The sequence below is a fragment of the Anser cygnoides genome, chromosome 1 (genome assembly GCF_040182565.1).
Source record: "Anser cygnoides isolate HZ-2024a breed goose chromosome 1, Taihu_goose_T2T_genome, whole genome shotgun sequence".
Taxonomy (NCBI): Eukaryota; Metazoa; Chordata; class Aves; order Anseriformes; family Anatidae; genus Anser; species Anser cygnoides.
This window is the reverse complement of record NC_089873.1, coordinates 102,388,800-102,410,222: the sequence shown is the minus strand read 5'-3', so window position 1 is coordinate 102,410,222 and position 21,423 is coordinate 102,388,800. Positions and strand designations below refer to the sequence as shown.

General features: G+C 43.8%; 1 protein-coding gene across 2 annotated transcripts; it reads left to right on the top strand.

Moving 5' to 3' along the window:
- Nucleotides 1-229: 229 nt before the first annotated feature.
- On the top strand, nt 230-14,185 carry ING4 (inhibitor of growth family member 4). 2 transcript variants are annotated; one of them, XR_007159264.2, is made up of 9 exons: nt 230-407; nt 10,759-10,830; nt 11,237-11,403; nt 11,597-11,711; nt 12,033-12,141; nt 12,475-12,622; nt 13,017-13,078; nt 13,315-13,488; nt 13,582-14,185. XR_007159264.2 is itself a non-coding variant. In XM_048051541.2 (8 exons), the coding sequence occupies exons 1-8, from the start codon at nt 245-247 to the stop codon at nt 13,352-13,354; spliced, it is 876 nt and encodes a 291-aa protein (XP_047907498.1). In that variant the 5' UTR covers nt 230-244; the 3' UTR covers nt 13,355-14,185. The 2 variants fall into 2 exon arrangements, 1 of the variants encoding a protein (XP_047907498.1); XM_048051541.2 differs by having other exon boundaries at nt 13,315-14,185.
- Nucleotides 14,186-21,423: the final 7,238 nt, after the last annotated feature.

Sequence of the window (21,423 nt, the reverse complement as noted above, 5' to 3'; positions counted from 1 at the left end):
CCACCTCTGGTTATAATATAGCAGCAGTTTGTCACAGCTGGCAAATAACACGGTGAATGGAAACATATAGTGCTATAATGGACTAACGGCACCTCCCCACCCAGACTATCCACCAGGAGTGCCCAGCCAGCTTGCTGGAAATTATCTGAGGCCAGGGGACACCTCCGTAACCCTTCAGAAGCCGAAGCCCGGCGGTGAAGGACGCAGGTATTTACCCGCAACGCGCCGCCCCTCAGGGCCCAAAATGGCGGCGGGCGCCAAGCGCAAGCGCCCCGGATTCAGGGCGGAAGCGGCTTCACGAGCCGGGCAAGGGCCACTTCCGGCGGGGGCTCGCCGGCTGCCGGAAGCGGCGGTGTGTGCGGGGCGCAAGATGGCGGCGGGGATGTACCTGGAGCACTACCTGGACAGTAAGCGCCGCCGCGGCGGGGCGAGGAGGAGGACGAGGAGGAGGAGGAGGGGCGGGGCCGGGGCCGGGGCCGGGGCCGGCCTGCCCGCACCCACACACCGCGTACCGGGGATGGGATCTGTGGCGGGCTGGCGAGCCCCAGGGCCGGCAGCCTCGCCCGGCTGCTCTCGGCCTGGCCTGGCCTGTGTCGTTAGGAAGGGAAACCTATTAAGAAAGGTTAAAATAATTTAAAAAGTTCAGGAACTGTAGTAAGTAATGCTGTGCCACGAAAGCTGAAAAGACACTGGGAGCGTGCAGGCAAGAATATTGATCTAGGGTCTGTGAAGAGGGTGCAAAAGACAGGTAGAAAAGTTGGATGAGGACGAAAAGATACCTGAAGGATGGGGGCTAGACAGGAGGCGAATGTACAAGGTGGACAGGGAGTTAGTGCAGGGGGGGAATGCAGTGTTTCCTTACTAGGTAGAGCACAAGTGTATATTGAGAAGGGCTGCAAAGATAAAGGAGCGAAAGACTGGGATTTGAAACCAGTAGACGGAGATGAGGAAGAAGCAGCGCTGAGTGTAGAGAGATAGGGTAGACATTAAGGCAGAGATAAAAGAATCTGTAGGTTATCTTGGTGGCTAGAGAGTGCTCCAGTTCTGGATGTCCAGCTTCTGGATGTCAGTGTTACTGTTAGCTAAAATCCATGAACTCCATGGAAACTCCTCTGCTCCCCTCTAGTGCATACTTACAGAGAAAATTACAAGGTCTTATATTTTGTCTCAGCTGAGATGTGTGGTCCTGCAACTGAGTTAGAGATTCTCATCCTGCTGAAGGTGGGTGTTAATATGGTGGTGGTGTCATTTTTTTAAGGTGTGTCGCTTTACTTTTTTAAGTTCACAATCTAAAAGTACTTAAAATATCTGGCTACAAAACTGTTGGGAAGAGCAAAACAGCATTCGCTACAGTGGCTTTGCCTTTTTTGATTTTAATCTGGTATCCCGTATTATCAGATACAACGTTATTTCCCTTCATTAGCTAACTGCAGGACAGTTGCTGTGCTCAAATTAGAGTTTCTTTTAGAAAGGCAGTTTATATGGATGTTAATACGTAGAGTTGAAGAGACTCCATCTCAGCCTTCGGTGAGTTAGTTTGCTGATAGGCTTTCCTGTCACAGTTTGATGACTTGTCTGTAGCTAATTTTCACAATTCCAATACTTAGTCATTGCACCTATGCCTTTTACCTGCTGTGTTGAAGTGTCCCCTTATTAAAAGTTTCTTCCTTGTGTAGATTCTAATTAATTAAATCTTAACTTTCCTTCTGGTACCTTAGAAAAAAAAAATGAATTGCTTGTGATAACATATTTTTCAATTTTCTAATTAGCCATATTGTTCTTCTCCAAGCCTGCTCTAATCTTTTGACACCCTACTTGAACTTCTGACTCTCTGAATGCGTACGGTCCTTTATTACCAGTCTTCATTACAGTACTAACTAAAGAAGTCAGGTTATCGTTCTTCTGTTGAGTAAACCCTTATCCACATTGGCCATTGTGTTTTTAGCTGTAAGCTCACGTTCAGGTAATTATCTACCGTGATATTCAAGTCTTTCTGTTCCTTAGAGATATGGTCTGGCATCCTTTATCCATCACTTATATTGATCATTTCTAAATGTATTAGCCTAAATAAGGCTGGATGGAACATACCTGTTTGCAGTCAGGCTGTATCTTGCTGTCCTAGTGGTCTGTTCCTTTCATTTTTGTTCTTCCAGTCGGTATCTCACTTACAAGTGACTTTTTTTTTTTTTGGTGGACCAAAAACTGCTTCATGTGTGATTTTCGTGAGTGATGCTGGTAGTTCTTTGTAATGCGCTGAAAAGCCTTTCTGATACCACATCAAGTATTTGATGCAAGTTGTAGTTCAATCATTGAAAAATATTTTCGCTAATGATACGTATATTCTTTAAAAAAGGAAAACAGTTTATCAGGAAAGTTGGAGTAGGGGGGTGTCACCCACTTAACCTGTATTGTCACCCTTGTTGAATTCTTTGAGGTGATCCCAGATCAGCTGTTCCATTTCTTTTTCTGGTTTCATGCCTGCCTGATTGTTCTCCCCCTCACTCCTTCCTTTTTTTTTCTTGATGATTATTTCAATATATATATTTTTTTAAGTTCACTCTTTAAAAGTTGAGTAATGTTCCAAAATGTCCTGTAAACTGATGCAAATAAATAGTCCAGAACTTTTGGTCAGCTCTTTTCAAAATGTCTAATATTTGCTTCTGCTTGTTGCATTGAAATTCTTTTTAGTGTTCTTTTCGCATCTAATGTAGATGTGGCTTTCAGTTGATTTTTTTTTTTCCCCTCCCACAGCATTTCTCTTTCATATCGTTTACTGGCTGGATCTGTTCGGGGGATGAATGAGGAGTGTGTGATGAAAGAGGGCAGTTTGCTTGTAGGACCTCTTCAAATGCTTGAAGAAAGGAAGGTGTATAATGAATTAAGTGAAGATTGTAGGAAGAAAAGAGGTGGTGTCATTTTGAATACCACCCTGACAAAGTGAGTTTGATTGATGTTTATGTTTCCTTGTAGGACACGCTTTTTACAGGTTCTCTCCAAACAGATTGTGCTGCCCTTAAAATGAGTGAGAATTTGTAGTCAGGGTGGCAGATGGGCAGGATGCTCATAGTTGCAAGTAAAGTGTGCTTTGAACAGATAATTCTGAATAGTGAGGATTTGTAGCATTGACATTTCAAGAGGTGCGTTTGCAATGAGCTGCCCTTAATCTCTTTACCTCAGTTATTCATTTTACTGGTGAGGGAAGTGGGCTATTCCACTGTGTTGGGAAAAAACATTCTTGTGTCAAAATAACAAGCACCTTGAAAAGCTGATTATTGAGTCAGTTTTTAGATTGGATTTTGGGTAGCGTATGTGTGACTCTATTGAGCAAAGAGGATAAAATAAAACTTTGAGTCACGGCATGTGAGAAACACTGTGTGTGAAAATCTCATGTCGTTAGGTAACTAAAAACCGTATGTTAAAATGCACAAAAGGTTTGACAGAGCTGTGCATATGGCCTTAGGTATTTCGGTTTGTAACTTCTTGAGTCCTCTGTTTTGGACTTCTAAAGGTTGGTGTTTTATTGTTGTTGTGTTGTTTTGTTTTACCTGGGAAATTTTTGTGGAGTAGCCAAGTTAACAACAGATCTCTCAGTAAAAGGTGTCTGGCGGTTTCTTAGTTCTGGTATTTTAGTAGCTTTTTTTCTTCTGTAATTTAAAACTGATTTTAGACCTAGGATTAGACACGCCTTTGCTCTAAGCTGTTAATTGCAAAGTACATTTGTCTGAAATGTCTTATGCTCCTAGCAGGTGTTCTTGCAGCAAAAAAATATGCATGTTCCTTCAGTGCTGAACCTCCTCACAGAGAAACTCCGTGTCTTGTCTACTCTGATCCCCTTCCTTCCTTCATCATACTGAGGCTGTCCCTCCAATGACAATACTGAGCCAAAGAATTCGGGGAAGGGGAAGAGGAGGAGTGTTTCTTGTTCCACTTCTGTTCTTCTTGCTTGTTTATTTGTATGGCTTTTTCCTCAGTTCTCCTTAGCAACTGAAGTTAAGCATAAAAAGTTTTCCATCTCTTCAAATATTGTCCTCCTTCTGGTCTCAAAACAATTTTATGTCTGCTTCTGAGGGGAGAAAGCAAGATAGTGAAGTGCTTTCCTTCACGCCAAGAAAGCAGTGCAACTTTAGGAGGGGGGAAACTATGGATGCAAATGAATTAGAGATGTAGAAAGGGATGGAGGAAGAATGAGATGAAAGAAAAACATGGTATTTTGTGGTTGCATGTGCATGAGAGCTCTTCAGAGGAGTTTGTGTTTGCTCAGACTGGAGTTACTGTGTTTGGCTCAGTATTTGCACTCTCACAGGCTTAGAAATACTGTAGTGGAGGCTTTGAGTGGGAGAAAGGAAAGGTGACTAATACAGATCTTCTGGAAGATGAGATGCAAACACTGTGTTTCCTTCACGGTTAGATGTTTCAAGAGGATTGTAGAGCTTCTTTGTACCAGGCATCACTGAAGTCTGTACATTTAGAGAACAATCCCAAATAGCCTTCTGTGAGTCTTTGCTGATCCGTGAAAGTGTCATGATTGTGGGGGTTATCTTTATAGCAGAGGGAGCTGCTGTTCAACCACACTTTCTGATGTCGGTGCATCCCTGTTTATCTATTTAGAGGATATGAAAATAAAGTATAGTGACACCACCCAAATCTTTTATAGCAACAGAACCGAGGAGTGTACCTCTCCTCAGCTGGCCCATTCACCGTGAACTGACCTCACTGCTCACCTTTCTGTGCTCTGCTTCTGAGGATATGTCCGACCAGTTGCACGGATAGCTGAGGTGAACGCAAGGGTCGTGTCTGTGGGTGTGCTTTCTCATTAGAGAAATGAGAAGATCAAGTGTCACCTTCCCTGTTCGTTCCAGCCAGCCTTGTCCACCACATATTTTCCTGCCTAGACTGATGAGGCTGTTGCTTTATCTGTCTTGCTGGATGTGAAACTTTTATCATTCCAGTTGGGAAGTGTGCACCGGACTGGAAGGAAATTCAAATTTCCATTTAAAGCTATAGTTAAGCTGGTCTGTTATTGAACGAATGTCAGTATAAAGTGTGGGTAAGGAATGGTAACAAAGCAATAAAAAATGTTTCCAGCTTTCCCCACCCCATACCTCTGTGCATCTAGATTCTGCCAACATTTAGTCTAAATTAGATCTAAACACTTGGGAGAGTCATCAGCAGAGAGCTAATAACCGTGTTGAGTTTGAGAAGCAGAAGAGCGTCGCTGGCCTGTCTGCTCAGAGGGCTGCTTGGTATTCATTACATTGTCTTGGAGGCCACCAGTCAGGACCTGCTCCAGGAGCAGACGCTAGGACATACCTGCCTCACTGAACAGGATGGTGGAGACTACACACTGAGCTAAGGAGTCCTCGGTAAATTAACACTGAGTTAATTGTGTAGTCATTGGGGGGGCTTTCTTTTTTTTAAATCCTGACTAGGGAGGCGTCAAGTTTCCTTTGTTCCTGCTATCCTGCTGGTACATGGAGATGCAGCAGTTCAGGACTGTTCAATACCAGAAAACATATTCCCATGTAAGCACAGAGCAATAGTAGCAACGTACTCCCCAGCAGCATGGGAATGTCTCTCATCTCCTCCCCAGTGTAGCGTGTGGCCACACTCTCCTGTTCCTGCCTATCAAGTTTCCTGCATCATACTTCAGGTTTGCAATCTCTTAATACATTCTTTCCATGTTGAACATTGTTTTAGTGTCGTGGACTGGAAGATGCTTTTCACCTTCATGAGGCTTTGGATTAGCTGTATCTGTAACGCAGCACACACGTATGGAAAATTACAGAAGATCTCATGAAAGGGAGAGGATTTGGTGATTCATAGGTATCATTTGTTTCTGTGTGAAAGCTACTGGCACAACCCACACTAAGCTAATACGTTTATTGTTGTTAATGGCCAGTTCATTTAGAACAGATTTGGTCGTTGACTGGTTCCTTCATCAGAGTTGATAGAAAAGGGTTTTACAAGACAAAGCGTAAAAAGGGTTTTACAAGACATTTTCTCTCTATTTCTTCGCACATCTGATGTGACTGTTCTGGCAAAAAGGCCTCTGATCCCTTTGGTGGTGGTCCCTGCCCTTGGAGATCTGTGACCGACTGGAAATGCCTGGAGTGTTGCAAGTCTCGTTTGACATGCCAGTCTTCCATATCCTCCAAACTGCTGATGTCAAGGTTGATCTTTAACATAGCGATAAAGTTCCCTGGTGTGAAAGTAACAACATAGCCTACTATCCTGGTTGTGGATGCTGTAGTATTGAACTAATATAATTTAAATTAAAAAAAAAAAGGGAGAGAAAAAGAACCCTCTTTCCCCCCCCAGGAAAGGGTATGCTGTCTTCTGGGGAGTGTTAGCTTTCTGTGGCTATTGCACTGACTGTTGTTGCTGACTGACGTCTGTTTCTTTGGGCAGTGCTTGGTGTAGGCGCACCCTGGTGGACTGGCGTGCAGTGCACTGGCCCAGAGCTTGGGATAACAGTGCCGCAGAATTCCTGGGTGGCCTTGGGCAATTCGCTCTACTGTGCGCCTGAGTTTGTGAAAATGTGGGTAGGACTAGTCCTTACAGGGGTGGTGGTGAGGGTAACAGGTTGCAGGTCAGGCTGCATGTGCTGCTGTAGTGCTGAGCTCGACGTGAATAGGAAGAAAGGTGTATCATTATGCTCAGATTTCAATGGAATGTGTAGGAAGATCATTAACTGAGAACACAGAATAGTAGCAGCACATTAAAAGGGTTACGTTGCCTAAAAGGAAGGATGGAGGGTTATATAAGACATCGTTCCCCTTAATGAGGAAGCAAGGAAGTTGAAGATTGACATAAGACAGTTGACCCGCACTATACTTAAAATGCTACAAAATTCTTAAATCGCAGCGTACCAAAAAGTCCTGCGTGCTTCCCCAGTGAGATCCCAGCCACTCTTACATTCCGGAGGGCAGGGAAGTTATCCTGCCGTTGTGCAAGTCTGTCACAAGCAGGATTTCTTAATTACCTTCAGCAATGTGGTGTCTAAACTGTTTGTTGAAATCTGTATTGTTTAATAAAGCAACCGTGATTGTGTCTCAAAATGTATTTCGACATTTTTTTAATAAATGTAATCATACGTCCGGACGTGGGAGTTGAGTAGATGCCTTGGGAAAGTCACCATGTATTTGTGTAGCGCTTGGTGCCATGGATCTCTTCAGGAATTTGGACAGTCACAATACAAGCCCATCACTGGGCTCTGCTAAAAGACGTACAATGAGAGAATGCAGCATAATGAGACTTACCAGGTTGTGCCGTTGCACAGGCTCACGGGCTTGCTCTGTGTGTGTGTGTGAATTAACATCTGAGTTCAGGAGCTGGAGTTTAAATATGTCGCCTACGCTGACACCCTACATTTGTTGTTTGAAAAAAATTAGGGGGAAGGAGAATGGTGATAGATTCTGGTTCTTGGAGGGTGAGCGCTGAGGGTCTGCGTGGTTCTTAAGAGAAAAGACAGTGGTTATGGATGCCTGTATGTGATAAGGAGAATGGGAATGGCAGAAGGAATGACAAGGAAAGAGGAGAGTAAGAGAGATGGAAGAAGGATAGTGAAAGGATAAGAATCAGGGAAAGGAAAGAAGGCTTTTGACGTGTGTTAAGGAATGAAAACAAGCTTAAAAAAAAGGGGGGGGAGGCAAAAACTCAGACGTGCTGATGTACGGGATGATCCTGCTGTGGCAGGAACGAATTGGGCACAGCGGGGCAGCATGTTGCTCTGTGTGATCTGTGCAAACGAGCACGGTAGCATTTGTGACAGTCCATGCTCTGAGCCAAACCGCTGGTCCTGCTAGCACTTCCTTCCCTGCACATCTTCCCCATCCTTGTCTTCCTCTCTTTCTCTCTTTTGTGTGCTGAGAGGCCTTTGCTTTTCCTTATTTTTCTGTCAAATTGTTGCCTGTGACAGGGTGACTGCACCTCACTGGCCTGCTCTCTAGCAATCGGACATGTCTGTCAGGGTGTCCTGACTATGCTTTCTCAGACAGACAATTTCTTTTTCCTGTGATCTGTTTCAGAATCTGAGAACTGTTTGGGTATTGTAAAATACAGCATTTAGTCAAGAAGAGCTTGGGCACATCTTACTGTGAGAAGAAAGCATAAATGGATTGCAAAGGGAAAAGGAGAAACGCAGGAGGAAGCAATTACAGAAATATCAAATCTTTTTGGAAAGACAGAGGGGAAAGGTGTTGGTTTAGTAAGAAAGAGGAAATGGAAATTTAAATTTTAGATTTTATTTTTTTTAATGGGACTATGGACAGCATCATGTAGGCCAAACAATTTCAGCAAGCGTTTGGACCACTACGATAAATTCTGTGTGATGAAAGGCTCTGCTTTATAAGGGTCGAGAGGAGCTTTTGGTTTAAGCTGCAGAGATCAGAAAGCTCCCCCATACTTAGGTAAGCTAACTACCACAGAAATAGTTTATTGCTGGGTTAAAACTCATTTAGCTGCAGCTTTATCGTGTTAGGCTTTTTGTATAGGATGTAGAGGTAAAGGTAGAACAGAAGCTTTCCAGGTGAGGGCACGTGATGGCGTTAGTGACAGCTGGGGACGGATTTTCACAGGGACATCTGTTTTAAAAAAAAAAAAAAAAAAAGGCAGAGCAGAGTCCCTTTCAGGTTCTGTAACGGAAGCAAATTCCTGTCCGAATTTTTCCTGCTGTTAGCACATCGCTGTGAAACTTAGCCATAACCTCATTTAGGGTTGTTCTGCCCAAAGAATAGCATCCTGCTGGTTTTTGTGCTAGCCCAGGTGTTCTCTGAACCTAACGGTTTGTAGCCCTGCCGAGGGAAAACTATGCATGTGATGGAATGTGTGCTTTTAGCAGCTTGCTTTTTTTAGGGGAGAAAAAGGAAATTACATAGATCTTTTCTAAAAACTGCCAAGTCAAGAATTCAGAAGTCGTGATGGTCCAGGATTAATAAACTCGGTGCATATTTGGCATACTGCGTGCAATGCAAGAACAAATACTGATTTCTTCTAGAGGGCACCTCTCCTAGAGGAGAGGAATGAAAAGTAGTGTGCTGCTGCATGAAACGTGTTTCATTTCTGCACAAATTGAAAGGTTTGGAGTCAATGAGGATGGGGATTACAAGAAGAAAAAGGAATGATATTAAGATACCTGAGCTGAATTTCATCCCTGCCATTAAGTTCCCTTTGTAAGCAACAATGTTTTTCAGTATTGTGTCACTGACTTTTTTTTTTTGAGATGTGTTTTGAGCTGTAGGGTTGTAATATCAGCTGTGGGCTGCTCGAGCCTTGTGTAAAGTCTGTCATACTAGGCCAAAAGGAAGTATCAAATTTAGGAATATTCAGACAACCTTAGTTTTGCTGCTTCCTATTTTTTTTTCAGAACTTGATTTTGCACTGTTAACCTTGGACACAGCGCGGTGATGTGTATGTGCTGCGTGATCATGTATCTGTGTGCTTAAGGACACCTACTACCTGAAAATTTCTCAGATACTTAAAGTAGAAATGGCAACAAAAACCTATTGAGCTTAATTACCTACAAGGACTTCGTATGTAACTTACTGTATTCTGTTTATGTGAAAAAATAAGTTTAAATGTCTTCTAAGCCCAGTGAAGCCTACAATTGCTTTTACCTCTTGTAGGAATAAATTTCACAGCCTGTGTGTTGTACTTGTAAAAAAAAATAGTAATAAAAAAAAATATCTCTTTGTTTTTCAGGAAGTGTCTCTGGTGTAGAAGCATATGACAGTGAAAACAGAGACCACTGCTGGGGCCATTGTATTAGACAGTTTTGATTATGTGTAGAGAATCCTTCATTTACATTCTGCATCTGCTGCAGAGAGGGTTCGGGAAGCAGGCATGCTTGTGTTGTGTTTCTAAAGAGCTCTTCCTCCCCATATCCCCCCTTTTATTTATACCTGCAAGAGATTTTTTTTTTTTCTATCAGGTATAAAGGTGACAACAATCAGGCTTGGACTTCAGGTTAGTGCAGTGTTAGTAGACCTCAGTTTGATTAGACAGCCGTGGAAAATAAGAATTGTTTTTATCAGCTTTGTCAGTTGAGCATCTGGTGATGGCTAGGGGGTGAGTAGCATTGTGCATTGAAAATTAATTGACTCAGCTTCACGTTGCTCGTTCAGAGTTGTAGAAACATTTGTTATTCGTGATGTATAGCATCCTTGCAGGTTATGGTATAGGAGGCAGAACAAGGGACGGGGGGGGTTAAGACTGCTGTGGCACTGCTTCCCGTCCCACCTCAGGGTTGTTTTTTGGCTCTGCAAAGTGTCTCCTACCTCTGTCTTTAAAATGCATGCTCTAAAATTGATTCACTTCTCAGTGAATTAACATTTGATCAACTCTAGTTTTGACATCTTTGTGTAGGAATAACGAAGTGGCATTGTTTACCAGCTGTTGTGCTGTTTTGGTTTGGTTCCTTTGTTATTACCGAAGAAAGTTCTTGGTGGATACGTTGTATTAGAATGACTGTGCTACAGGTTTTGTTTTTCTGCTCTTTTAATTTAGGCCTTTCTGAGTGGCAGCCTTCCGTTAACTAATATGATCCTATAGAACTGTGCTCCTGGATTAAATATGTGAAGTATTTATAGTCTGTCTCCTTTACGGTTGACAGCAAACAGAGGCATGCTAATGTGAACCAGGAAAGCATGCTGGGAGTCACTGGGCTGGTGTACGTGTTGTTATCAGTTGAGTTAGCTTTGTTCCTGCGTTGATACGGCAGACAGGAACCTGACTTCTACATGTATTCTCCTTTCCCTGCAGGTATTGAGAACCTGCCTTTTGAATTGCAGAGAAACTTCCAGCTCATGCGAGATCTGGATCAGAGAACAGAAGGTGAGCATTGGAGAAGGTTTCTGTGATGAGACAGAAAGCATGCGGCCTGGCCAGCTTTCCTTCACCTTGCCTCTATCACAGGGTTCTCAGGGCAGGGAAGGAAACCTGCAGCTGCTCTTATCCTTTTCTAATCTATTCTTTCCTACCTTTCCTACCTTTATACTTTATGGTCTTTCCTAACAGAATCATTCCACAGAATGATTCTAGGTTGGAAAAGACCTCCAAAATCATCTGGTCCAACCATCCCCCTACCACCACTGTCACCCACTAAACCATGTCCCTAAGCGCCAGGTCCAACCTTTCCTTGAACACCCCCAGGGATGGTGACTCCACCACCTCCCTGGGCAACCCGTTCCACTAGCGTGTATGTAAGTGTATTTATTTATTAATGGTAAACCTGTTTCAGACCTCAAGTCGGAGATCGATAAGTTGGCCACGGAGTATATCAGCAATGCACGGACTTTGTCGTCAGAGGAAAAACTGGGGCTTCTCAAGCAAATCCAGGAGGCCTATGGGAAGTGCAAGGAGTTTGGGGATGACAAGGTTCAGCTGGCAATGCAGACCTACGAGATGGTATGAAGGGAAGTGTCTAGTGGTTATTGTATGAAAGGCTATACTGAAACCCCCAGTCCTGGAAGGCCCTGATCTCTTTTTCAGGCCCTGCACGCTCTTGCTTCTCTGCTCTGGGCACGAGCCCTGTGCTCTCTCCTCTTTGCTCTCTTGGGCTCTTTTCTGTGGTAATTCCTGGTCAATGTCATCTTTGCAGGTTGATAAGCACATCCGGCGGCTGGACACAGACCTTGCTCGCTTTGAAGCAGACCTGAAGGAGAAGCAGATAGAATCGAGTGACTATGACAGCTCTTCCAGCAAGGGCAAGAAGAGTGAGTACCACCACTGGGCTGCAGATTGATACAGGAGGCAGCCAAGTGACTGTGGAAGTGGTGGGGATGAAGGCAGGCACTGGAGTGGTACAGATCAAAGACTGTTACGCTGGAATCTGAAGGACAGGTAAAAAGATGGTGTCCTGGGCTCTTTTCTGTGAGCATATTCAAGGCCACTAGATAAAACTAAGATGGGGTGCGTGGCCCAAAGCCGATATACACTCCACAGCTGGAGTGCATTTTAGTGCTGGAGAGGTTGTTACTGTCAGGCGTCTGTTTTGACGGCACGGTAGATGCAACAACTTTTTCTCTTGTTACCAGAGGGCCGAGCCCAAAAAGAGAAGAAAGCTGCCCGTGCTCGCTCTAAAGGGAAGAATTCTGATGAGGAGGCACCAAAGACTGCCCAAAAGAAACTGAAGCTTGTCCGCACGTAAGCATTTAAGAAATTTGGGGAAATGAGGAGCAGCACTACAAATCAGACCAAGGGAGACCTAGCCAGACTTCCCTGTGAAGGATCTGATCCTCACCCAGGCCAGGCTGTGTGTCTTCTGTCTCTTTTTGGGAAGAAACAGGAAAGAGGCCTTTTATTTGTTTCAGGGGAGTGTGGCGTGAAGGGGAACGCAGGTCACATCGGTGGAGGTGGGTGTGTGTGCTTAAAAAGGAGGTGTGGCTGTCTCTGGCAAATAAGGGCATTGTCATGGGTGACACGAAGGGAACCGATGCTAGTTAATTTGCTGACGTGATTTATTCCTTTCTCCTGCAGTAGCACAGAATACGGGATGCCTTCAGTCACTTTTGGAAATGTGCACCCTTCGGATGTATTGGATATGCCTGTGGACCCCAATGAGCCTACTTACTGCCTCTGCCACCAGGTCTCCTATGGGGAGATGATTGGCTGCGACAACCCAGATGTAAGAGCCTGTGCATGATGGAGATGGGGGAGGAAAGTCTCCTACAGAATGTCTTGTCCTGCTTGGGGGGGGCTGATATAGCAGTGACAGTAGGAGGTCTTATTTCAGATAGTTTGGAAGAGCAGTGGTGTGGCCTGTTAAGTGCAACTTTCTCCAGGTTTTCTCCTGAAATGACGGGCTGCTTTTCGGCCCCACCCTTAGCAAGCACGGAGGGGAATTCTGCTTAATAACGTTGTATAGGTTGGGTGTGAGTCTCTGTTTTCTGACTGATCCCGTTAACATCGCTGCTAGGGATGCAGGAGTTTGTGATCAAATGTTGGGAAACTTCAGCAGTCCAGAATCAATGATTTCAAAAGAAAACTGCTCTTTAACTGACTGCTCTCCACCCCAACAGTGTTCCATTGAATGGTTTCATTTTGCCTGTGTGGGTCTGACGACAAAACCAAGAGGAAAATGGTGAGTGCTGAAAACAAACATCCTGGAGGGCCCATTGCTGTCTGGAAAGGGGAGGTCCTGGGTGGCAAGAGGGAGGATATTGTATATACACACTTAGAAGTACTCTTCAGAAGGAAAATTTGAATTAAGGCTTTGGTTGGAACCTTGGAAAAGAACTTTTGAGACTGTATCTTTGTATATATTTTTATATGTGTATCAGGTCATAAATGTTGGCTTTTTACTTCCCTTTCTACCAGGTTCTGCCCTCGCTGTTCCCAGGAGAGGAAGAAGAAATAAAATCCCATGAGCCCTTAGCACTGCTGCAGGAGCTCTCTTCCCCCTGCCAGGGCCTCGTCCCAACTCCCCCAGCCCTTGGGGCCTTGGCTGGGGGGAGTCTTGCCCTGTTTGTGGTTTCGGCCATCCCTGGAATGGTGTGTACCCTCACGGCAGTTCCTCTGTGTTCTGTATCCCTGGTTGCTTCCAAATCCCTAAGGGAGGCCCTCTCTGTGTACTATTCCAAACAGGTGTCTGAACCTCAAAGGGAATGAATGAGGGCACCAGGGTAGCCACCAGATTCCCAGGGATTCAGGTAGCCCCTGATTTTCCTTGGCTTTCCTTCAGCCTCCTCAGAGTTCATTGCCTACTCTCTGCTTAGAGAACAAGGCTATGGGATGGGGGAAGGAAAGGAGGTAAGTCTTCAGTATTTTAGGTCTTCGATTTTCCTGGATCTTTTTCAGGAGAGAGGGAGTAACCAGGCCACTGCTTAATCTAGTGGGTTGGTTGAGAGACTGAAAACCTAATGTACTCCTTATCTTTAATCATTCCACTACTCTGTCTGGCAAAGAGCTGCCTCTTTTGTTGGGTTGAGGAGGAAGGAGGAGTGTTTAGAGCTGGCTTTGTCTCCTTTACTCCTGGGGTAAACCTGCTGGCCTTTGAAGCGCGCTGTATGAAGGAGGAAGAATTTCTGGCTGCATGGCAAGAAACAATTTGATCTAGCCTGTCCTCTGGCTCCAAAATTCTCCCTCCGTTCTGTGCAGTGGAGCTTCTCCATTATGTTCATGATGAGAAGTTTTGGGATCCAAATCCCACTTGTATAATACCGAATTAAATAAAGTTCATTGGAACAAATACTCTGTTTGCCTTGCTGTCACCTCCAAAGTAAACAATGGGTCTCGTCAGTTATTTTTTTCTCTCTCAGCTCTGCTTTTTCACAGTGGCACAGCTTTCTTCATGTGATAATCCTGAACAGTTAGACATGCTGCATAAGTCAGGTTTGAAAACGTACCCAGTATACTTAGCAAAAAATTACGTAGCTTTCTAGCATCTGTGAAAAACATCTGCCCATTTAGTCATGTCCCCCCATGCAACGGGATGTTTATTCACATTTTTGTTGGATCACTTTTTCGTCAGTTATCCTCTCTCAAACAAGAGTGATGGAGGTTATAGAAGACCAACCCTCACTATGACTGTAGGACAGTACAGCTGAGAGAGTAAACCATCAAGACAAAACATGTGTGTACAAGAACACGGACACGTTTTTGAGATACCTGTTAACTTGCTCCCCAGTGAGTCACCTACACTTCAGATCACCTTGTTGCCAGAAACTCCACATGCTGTTAGTAAAATAGTATTAGGCTCCAGAACAGTTACTGGAGAATTGTCTCTCTCTAGTGTCTGCAGGTAACTGTGAGGAGATGATCCATACTGAAGCTGACCTTTGTGTATTCCATTAGCTTGGTCTGGAGATTGATGAGTTTTTCTTCCTGCCTTTTCTCTGCTATTCAGGAGGATTTAAGCTTTTCACATGAAACAAATGCTTTCCTCAAATAAGTAACTTTTATGAGGATTGGTGGATCATTTTTGTTCTTGTGGTCACAAAGCAGAAACTCTTTTAGGGGTTCATTGTTAAAACAACTCAGAGAGCTGTGTATGTGGAGAGTGACACTATCACCACGTAATTGTATGGGGATCCTATCGGAGCCATCAGCTCAGAAGCTGATGCCAAGCCTCCTGTTCAAGTGAGTTAGCACTGGGCTGTTCTTTCCTTTTGCTTTGAGAAGGGGTGCTTGGGTTCCCGTCTTGCACAGAAAAATATTGTGGTAAATTCTTACCCAGACTGGCTCATGTGGTTGGTGTACTGCTGCCACAGTCACGATCCTGGAGCTTCCCTCCTTAAATATAGAAGAGGAAACTGCTGGAAGATGTTGGCTGTATATCTGACACAGTCAACAGGAGATGCTGTGCCACCATGTGTCTGTGTGAGAAGGCTGTGGCAGAAGGAGAATTAATTTATTGAGCTGGGGTTCATCCAGATAGCAAATGAGTGCTAAACTAACAGAACGAAAGAAGGGCAGGGTTTGAAGTTGAAAACTGGCTTTTGGCAAAGTGCAGGGGTGACAAAGGATGCAAAAACTATTTTAAATGGTTTGCTTTTGATGGGATGTTGGCCATCACTGGATCAGTAATCACTGGATTGTGATGGCCAACATTAGCAGCAAGATCTCTAGGAAGTGCGGGTTAGAGAGGTGTTTGAAGTGGTGGCTTTCTTACAAAGCCACTGCTGATTAGGGATAATAAGTACTTTGTAAATGCATATGGTGTAAAGTGAATGCAGTGAGTGGGCAGGGGGTTATTGCATGCCAACCCAGGAAACAGGGTGACCTGTTGCTTAGGTACTGCTTACCGTGCAGACGCAGTTCTGTTCAGGGTACCTCTAGTTTGTGAAACGCAAGTCAGGTCTTCTGCAGTCAGTACAGGTCACTGAGGGAGGAGGTAGACCAGAATACACCTGTTTTCAGGCTAAAGCCTGGGCAGAAGGTTACCATTGTGTTCTTTGGGAAGAGAACAATCCCTGTTATTTTACAGTTCGTAGCTCCTGCTAGGCTTTTTGGTTGTTTACAGGGATGCAAATAGGTGGAACATCCCATCTACTCTTAACATAAAACACGTGAGAAACACCTAGGCCAGGTTCAGAAAACTGAGAGGAGTGCTAGGTGGGGAAACAGGACCCGTTCGTCCTGCCATTGTGACCTGCCTCTGCTGGGTGAAAGGAAATTCTGTCCAGTGGTGTGTAGCATTCGGGGAATGTTTGCTGCAGGTGAGGGGATGCTCAAAAGCAAACTTGCAGGAAGAGGAAATTTAAACAAAAATGTGAATGAAAACCAAGACTTTTAAAAAGTCTTACAGTGACAGATTAAAAATGAAAGGGCTTTAAGAACTAATGTTGGAAGAGAAGGAATGAAGACAGTAACTGTGCAATATTTAATAACCAAAGGGGGGAAATAATAGAATCAATAGAAGCTAGAAATTACAAAGTACAAAAATGAAGCCATTGGAAACAAAGCCTGTAAGTGAAGAGGCTAGAAACATAAGCAGCTTTTTTTAGAATGTCTTTTGTTTCTGGTATAATTGAACATGGCACGTGTCCATTGCCAACTGCAGATAGCAGAATTGTTTGTAATGAGAGGAGGGGGAAGTGTTCTGTAAATATTTATTCTGTGTTGGTGCTGGTGTCATATTAGGATGATGTACTTCCCAGGCAAACAGTAAGGAGGATTTTAAATAGCATCCACTGGGGTGAACAATTTTGATCAGTAATCTTCAGTAAATGCCATTTGTAGCCCTGTGAAAACCGCCTGAAGGCACCTGTGGTCTGTTCTCTGTCAGTTTCTGGAATGCTAGGGAAAGCCTCAAATGACAGAGAAGAGACAGTGCTGTGCTGGGCTTTAAGGACGTCAAGAGGACTGCTACAGGTCAGCTAACAGCAGCTGATACCAGTCTAGATGCAAAATACATACCAAATAAGCAAATTGCTTCTCTTTAAAACAAGCAAGAATTCCAGGTCAATAAAATAAAATTGTTTTGACTAGAAGTAGCAAAACAAAAAACAACCAACAACCAAAAAAGTCTGTCAAAATGACCTGATAAGATTTTTTGAAAAGGTTGCTTTTAATAGTTGCCTGTAGCACTGTTATAATCACTGGAATAAGCATCCAAAAGTTCATCTCACCTACAAGTTTACGATTGTAAGGGTTGTGTTAAAGTAATCATGAACTCCTTTAAAGAACTGGGTAACCCGCAGATTTGTTGGAGTAACTGTCAATGAAACACAACCACCCTCTAAGTGGAACTGGTGAAATTGCCTCTTGGAGTGATTGGTAATAGCAAGTAAAGTCAAATCTCAGTTTCAAGAAGCTGGAGCCATGCAGCACTGCAAGAGGTAAGACTTTTGCCAGCCTCTTTAAGCACGTTTATTAATAAAAAATTGATCGTGCACACAAATGACTGGTTTATCTTCTCCAGCTCTAATTGTCTTAATGGTGGGCATCGTTCCTAGGTTAGCTGGGCAAGCGTCGTTGATAAGACTGTCTAGCAAAGTACACCCATTTGCGGTGAGCAAATGTTTTCAGTAATCTCTCATCCCTGGGACTCATCTCTTGTGTGCGTTTTGCCACACGCAGGGTGTGTAGAAACTGTTCCAGCCGTAGCTGTCACCCTGGACCAGCAAGGCTTTCATCACCCGTTACAAATCTAACAAGTAAAAGTGTCGCCACAGGTAAAACAGTTGCCACTGCTCAGCAATAGCTTTAATTAAGCACTCTTAATTACTTATTACGTATTAAGTAAATATTATTTACCTCACTATACGCTCCATAGCAGTGTGGTAAACGGCCTGTTACTGTGTGTTCAGCTGGTCGTGTAAGGCTTGCGTGCTGAAGGACAGTACTTCAAGCTCGATCGTAGAGTATCTTGGTGGTATTCACTTAGATTATTGGGGATGAAATTTTATGAGACAGTAACTGTGTGTGTGTATATATAATGGCATTGGAAACGCTGACTGGAAGGGACCCCCTGGAGGTCATCTGGTTCAGCTTCCCCTTCAAAGTAGGAGTGCTGTCAGTCCTAAATCAGGTCAGGTGTACGCTGGGTAGCAAGACACGCTATAGCAGAACAAGCCAGGGTAAGTGGCAGTTGGCCGTTTCCAGGTGAAAGGTGGTGTTGCTGAAGAGCTTAGGGCTTGGTTAAAATGCTGGCTAGGTCAGTTCAGAGATCTCAAGTCGGAAGCAGAGAAGAAAAGTATTCCTAAAAGATAACTTGCTTATACAGGCTGAAAATCAGACCAGGTCCTCCCAGAATGTTTCTCACCACAGATATATGGATGCACCTTGTCAGGGAGCGGTACTTACAGACAGGTAACAGCAAGATTGCTCCCCTCCAGCATCTACAGAGGAACGGGTGGCACTTTCTTCCAAGTCCCAGAAAGGAGAGAGATGAAGGGTAGTTTAACACTCACTTAGCTAGGTGAAGTTTCAGTGACAGTGTGGGAGGATGTTGAGGTGCCTGAGCTCAGGCTACAATGCAACCACAGTTGGCAGTCTCATGCAAACTGGGGACAGGAATGCTGGTGTTTCATTTCTCCTGGAAGACAAGGCACACTGCTCGTGTACCAAGCGCATGTTGGTAGGTCGTTTAACATAATGTGATCACCTGAACTTGGAACTGGAGTTCTGCTCCATGGAAGGGGCCTCTGGAGGCCATCTGGTCCACCCCACCTGCTCAAGCAGGGACACCCAGGGCAGGTTGCCCAGGACCATGTCCAGGTAGCTTCTGAAGATCTCCAGGGAGGGAGACTCCACAACATCTCTGGGCAACCTGTGCCAGTGCTTCAACTGCACGGTAAAGAAGTGCTTAATAATATTCAGAGAGAACCTCCTGTGTTCCAGTGTGTGCCCATTGCTCTTCTCCTGACACTGGGCACCACTGAAAAGAGGGTTCAAGATCATCTGGTGTTGAACTTAATGCTTTCAACAGTGATGGTGATGGGCACAAGGGAACAGCAAACACCCGAGATTAAAAATCTGATGTGAAGTAAAAGGATGCCTTGGTGCAAACTTGGTGTCAAATATGCTTGTTTTGTCCTGTCCTGATATTCCAGTGTACCAGACCTGGCTATGATTACTCATGACTATCTGATCGAGATTGCTTCCTTGTTACCTACCAATGCATCAATATCATCTCTGCAGTGCTTTAAATAAGACATTAATCTTGTCAGTAATGGTTTAGATTTCTGGCTAAGGAGCTTGCAGAAGGCTTTGCTTGAACAGACCACATGCAAAGGTCTGTTTCCATGTGCAAAGGGTTTTATTTCTGTGCCTGAGCAGAAAGAGGATATTGTGTTTCAAAGATTAATAAAACAATTAATTACATGAAAGATCTTTCCTCTCCCTCAACAAGTCCAGGCCCAAAGTCTCCCGTATCACTTCTACTGTTGAGAAATCAAAGGACTCCGTTACCTCCACAAGACAAATTTATAAGAGGCTGTGTGGCTACATGTGGACCTGCTATGTAAAGAAGGACACAGTCCTAGAGATGCTGATGGGGAGGGACCTCTAGGGCCTGGCCAGTCCTCCCTCACTATGGTCCTGTCAGCTTTTTATTACTGGGACTCATGTCCTGCACGAGGTGTTACTGACAGAATAATTCCTTGTCATCTGCTTGTTTGTCTGGATTGCCTAGAAGAGCGATGGAGCTCTTTACTGCACCTGGTTCTTCTTGTAGACCCGAGGTCCCACAGGTCCTTTTGTATGCCTCTGTCTCCCTGGTTAGTGTTAAAAATCAAAATAATAATGGATGTGCTCTCACTTCATAAAACTGGAGGGGGCAGGATGCTAACACTAAGTGCTGTCTTTCAAGTCTATTGCTAGGCAGTGAGCATACATACTCTCTTTGGCTGGGTGATTTGAGTTTCTTCATTCTCCCATGGTGGGCTTCCACCGGGGAGGTGATATCTACTTGCAAGCTGACCGTAAGCATTTAACTTTTCTTGGGTAACACATTAATAGAGTTAAATACTAGCAGAAGAAAACAAAGTGTGCTATCTTTCTTTCAAAAGACAACTGAAGGAAATTTCTCCAACTCTGTTGCCTAGTGGTTACAGTATCAGGAGACACATAGCTGTTTTTATCAAATAAAATGCATTTCATTTACGAAAATAGTCCAACATCTTGATTAATTTATGGTAATTTATATTTATTCTTCCGAATGCATAAAAGAAATTAAAACATTAGTTTAAAAAAAGCATAATATTTTTTTGCCCACATCTTACCTGTGATAAACACTAAGCTAAAGCCTAGTTTGAAAAAATGTTCTGTAAATTGCCTACTTTGGGCTGTTTTTTGAGGATTTAATTTTTGCACAATTTAGTTTTTGTACAATTTAATTTTGGTGGATTGGGTCATTGCCACTAAAGGGATAACTCATTCAAAGCTGAAAACCAAGCTGGAAGGAAAAAAAGGTTGGAATTATTTTTCACACATCAATGACAAGCATTCAGAAAAAGTATGAGACAATGAGATTTCCTTGTTCTGAAAGCCTGAAGGATTTTAATTATTTGCCACAGAGAGATTTAGGTGGGAAGGGGCCTCTGGAGCTCTGTAGCACAACCCCCTGCTTGCGCTAGGACTAACTGTGGTAAGGTTTTTCTTGCCCTAAAAAGACAAGAGCAGTTCATTCAAGCATTCTTGTATGAGCCCACTCCATTTTAGGTTGTATTATTAATTCACGAAACCATTTTTAAATACTGTTTTTTGCAATCAATTAAATATTCCATTTTCTAAATGACAAGGAAAAAAATGCTTCATTCATTATTTCCTAACAAAATAAAATGTAAATTAGGTTTCTGGATTAATGCACATTATAACTGTACTGTGCCTCTATAAATGTGAATAGATTAACATATCCACCAAGTTAAAATGAGTGCTAATCTTAATGTAAAGTCTATATTTATCAGCACATTCGAATAGCTCTCACTCAGTGACAGTAAACCTACAAAAATGAAGTGCAACTCAGAATGAAGATTAGGTAACCTGTTATTAAAGCCATCAGTTCATATCATTTTCGTTTAATTCATCACACTGTCTAATGCTTTTGTCGTTGGAGGTGGAGATGCCAGCCCTGCTCTGAGTGAGATGGTACCCGCATCCCTTCCCACAGGGCTGTGGCTACCAGGAGGATGTGTTCAGCACGGGGCTAGCGGGCAAGACACTGATTCTGTAATTCCTACCTGATCTTTGCAACCTCCATCTTTTTGAGTTTCCCGAGCTGGCAGGACATCCTCTCCCCTAATCCAACCCCCACCCCCCAGTGCAACTCATGTAGCTGACACAGTCTAACAAACGTGGCCACTGCTGAGCAGAGGGGAAGGATCACCTCCCTTGACCCGCTGCTGATACTTTGCCCAATGCAGCCGAGAATACCATCAGTCTCAGCAGCAAGGGCACATTGCTGGCTCATGTTCTACTCAGTGTCCGCCAGGACCCCCAGGTCTTTTTCTGTGGGGCTGATTTCCAGTCGAGTGGCCCCCAGTG

What these genes read in the sequence shown, in the direction of transcription:
- ING4 (XM_048051541.2), top strand. Translation starts at nt 245, where the DNA reads ATGGCGGCGGGCGCCAAGCGCAAGCGCCCCGGATTCAGGGCGGAAGCG. An exon ending in CAATGCAGACCTACGAGATG is followed by an intron (nt 11,404 to 11,596) that starts GTATGAAGGGAA and finishes TCATCTTTGCAG; the next exon opens with GTTGATAAGCACATCCGGCG. An exon ending in ACAAAACCAAGAGGAAAATG is followed by an intron (nt 13,079 to 13,314) that starts GTGAGTGCTGAA and finishes CCTTTCTACCAG; the next exon opens with GTTCTGCCCTCGCTGTTCCC.